We start from the raw sequence: 3,110 nt of genomic DNA on the forward strand, positions 1-3,110 counted from the left end.
TTTGTACGAAAAATTTATTATTTATCCTATGACTTTACAAACCCTGCTTCCACTAGTGCTTGTCGAGCAGCATTGTTAATATGCCTAAATCTATCTGGACCCAGCTGAATACCACCATACCTAAAAGAGAATACTATCAGTATCAGTCATTAGATAAGATACCTGAATTAAAAATCTTAAAAAATCATATAAAGGAACATTGTTTACAAGGTTTATAGGCCGTTGTCTAAAATTGCTTTTTTGTGACGTTTCATCTGCAGCTACAGCAGATATTATTAAAGTCAATGCCGGGGTGGACATAGTAACCTCCGGTCGCTCACAGTGATAGCTGAGTATGAACATGTGAACAGACTGCAAGGGGGACTCTAAAATCTGCAGCCAAAAATTCATTGGGTACTTATATCCTGATACAAAGCAAGAAACAACTGGGTTGACCAAAGATGCAAGAAAATAGAAGAACAAGGAACAGCAATATTTGTTGGACGATAAACCCACTGGTACCATTTTGTGTCATACGCAAATGTGGTCATTAGTTTGCGTACATTTAAAAGGTTTTCATTGCATAAGCAATGTAGAGCTGTTTTAAAATGCTTGTTACCTAGTTTTTTTGCTTTCAATTAACAGTCATATTCTAAAAATTTATGAATCTTTTTCAAAAGTTTTTATCACCTCATTTAGTTGATGTTGTTGTTTTGGTTGTATGAATTGTTTTTACTATTCATACAACCTCTGATCTGGCATCAACATAATACCATAAGAAGATAGGACTAACATAAAACTCCTGTAAACTACAGCTAAATATTGGTTGCTCTTAGATACAAAATGACTCTAGAGGTCTATCAAACAAATTAAGCTGCTTTAGCTGCTTTCTACAAATCAAAAATGGGTATTTTTATACAAACTCTTTCTGTTAACTGTTTATGAATACATTAAAAATAAATTACACTGACTTACCATCTTGAAATTACAACCATAACATTATTAAGTTTTAATGTTTGTAGTAATTCTAAAACTCTAGATGAGGCTTTGTTTTCTCCGTCATCATCACAATCCTAAAATACAGATTTTATCAACACTGACAACAAAATGCAATGTGCAATATTTAGAATGTGTACTAATACTAATACTAGTACAATGTATTTATCATCATATGACTAATTTCAACCTAATTTCATGGGTCATCTGACCCAATGCACCTATGTATGTGATTTTTTGTGATGCAACTGGTTAAGAGTTAAATCAGCATTAAATATCAAGAAAAATGAATACCTGTAGCACAACATTATTAGGCAACAAAATCCTATATGCAGAGATATTATGTGTCGCATTAGCAATCTTCTTGTTTTCAAGCAACAACTCCATAAATGCACTAAAATGAGTAAAAAATTATTAAAAATCATAAAACTTCAAATGACACATACTTTACTTCTTCTTTACTCTTTACTTCACAAACATGACCTTGAAATACACTCTTCCTATCTAAAATTGTTGAACCATGGACTACATTTAAATTTTTACTACATTTTGAACTACTTCCCTTTACTTCGTCTATTTGTTCTTCTTCTACAGGTTTGCGTTCTGTATTTGATTGAGATTTCTTGACTACATCCTCAACTATCATTATCATTTGGTAAATAAGGGGACCACCACCTTCCGTTCTACAAATAAATTGTGACTGATATATAATATTTTTAATAATAATAACTGCTTACAAAAGCAGAGAAACATCATCCTCACAGTTCAATAGAAAGAAGTACATTGCCATGGCAGAGAGATATCTTTAAGTACCATGGTAGCATAGAAATTTCAGAAGCAAGTTGAAACATCTACTTTACTCTCTGAGGGAAGAAAAAATACAGATGTGGATGAAAAAATCTGTACATAAGTTATACCCATACAACCATATCCAGAACTAGTGGTTGACATCAGGAAAGATGTTTCTGAAACAGTGGGTTTTCTGCTTGTCATTCAGGATTAGATAATTGCAGCCAAAAACTACCTGAAACATATTATGAAAGACTAATGGATTTCAAGCTGAAGAAACCATCAAACATCTTTGTCAGAACTGATTATAGGGAACAGTATGATTCAGTACGAAAGATACTTCACCAAGAACAGACCAATGAAGCGGGACTTTTCTAAATTGACTGTCTCTTTTGATATAAATATGCCTCCAATACTCTGCTTCAGAATAACAACTACAAGCTATATCACATATTACTGCTGGTAGTATAATCTAACTTTTCAAATTGTAAAACAATGTAATGAGTGCATAGTAACTCATTTAACCAATAAAGGATGTTTATTAAAATTGTTAACTGTAGTTCATTTTAAAAACTTACTCATATAAATTTTGAAATCTTTGTTCTATATTTTTCTTTTGGGAAAAATGAAGATTCGGCGCCAGCAATTCATATCGTGGCAATGAACTCGATGGATACTCAGGTACTAAAGTAATAAACAATTTTACTTCTTTACTAATATCAATGCTATATGTTGCAGTACCAGAATCTACTTGCCATTCCTCTCCAAATATGGATTTAAGAGCTTCGATTTCGTCTAATTGTTGTGATACGTTATCCATTTTAAAACAAATGGAAAATTGTAAATTTTATGAAGAATCAAAATTAATATTGCACTAAATTTGTTTTGTATTAAAACTTACAAAAAATATATTGTTTTCCTTATGGAAATATAGGTTATGTTGCAATTAAACAAATGTCATCCAAATGTCACTTTCAAGATTAATTAAAGAGGATGCATCATAGGCGGGTATACGAAAGGCCAATACATCTTTTTTTTTTGTAGATTACACAGCCCCATAGTCATTCAATTTAACTTCGTTTATTGGTACTGTGGAGATCAAGGAAATCATCATGATGTGAATTAGGGATCTTTAATTTCAGCTTTCAATTTTTTTCTTGCAACTAAAGATTCGTTGATCAGGTTTTGTTTTTCTTGATTTATGCTATACATTATTCTTGTGTATTATCAAAGTTTGTTACATGACTTGGCTGTCTTTACAATTTTCTTTCCCTTATTTCGATCTGTACGTAGGTCCCTCCAGTTTCTCACTTCGAGAATTTCGATATCACTCATGACCTGGTCCT

General features: G+C 32.0%; 1 protein-coding gene across 1 annotated transcript; it reads right to left on the reverse strand.

Annotated features, from left to right (window-relative positions):
- On the reverse strand, positions 1-2,724 carry LOC140451530 (protein IMPACT-like). Its single transcript, XM_072545388.1, has 5 exons — positions 2,343-2,724; positions 1,422-1,658; positions 1,270-1,369; positions 955-1,052; positions 1-120 (listed from the first exon to the last, which is right to left on the reverse strand). The coding sequence occupies exons 1-5, from the start codon at positions 2,582-2,584 to the stop codon at positions 27-29; spliced, it is 771 nt and encodes a 256-aa protein (XP_072401489.1). The 5' UTR covers positions 2,585-2,724; the 3' UTR covers positions 1-26.
- Positions 2,725-3,110: the final 386 nt, after the last annotated feature.

This window comes from Diabrotica undecimpunctata, chromosome 9, assembly GCF_040954645.1.
Source record: "Diabrotica undecimpunctata isolate CICGRU chromosome 9, icDiaUnde3, whole genome shotgun sequence".
NCBI lineage: Eukaryota > Metazoa > Arthropoda > Insecta > Coleoptera > Chrysomelidae > Diabrotica > Diabrotica undecimpunctata.

Excerpts from the sequence above, each read along its gene's own strand:
- LOC140451530 (XM_072545388.1), bottom strand. The coding sequence starts at position 2,584 with ATGGATAACGTATCACAACAATTAGACGAAATCGAAGCTCTTAAATCC. Across the intron at positions 1,659-2,342 it reads AGATTTCAAAATTTATATGA|AACGGAAGGTGGTGGTCCCC; the intron begins GTAAGTTTTTAA and ends ATTTATTTGTAG. Across the intron at positions 121-954 it reads ATGGTTGTAATTTCAAGATG|GTATGGTGGTATTCAGCTGG; the intron begins GTAAGTCAGTGT and ends ATTCTCTTTTAG.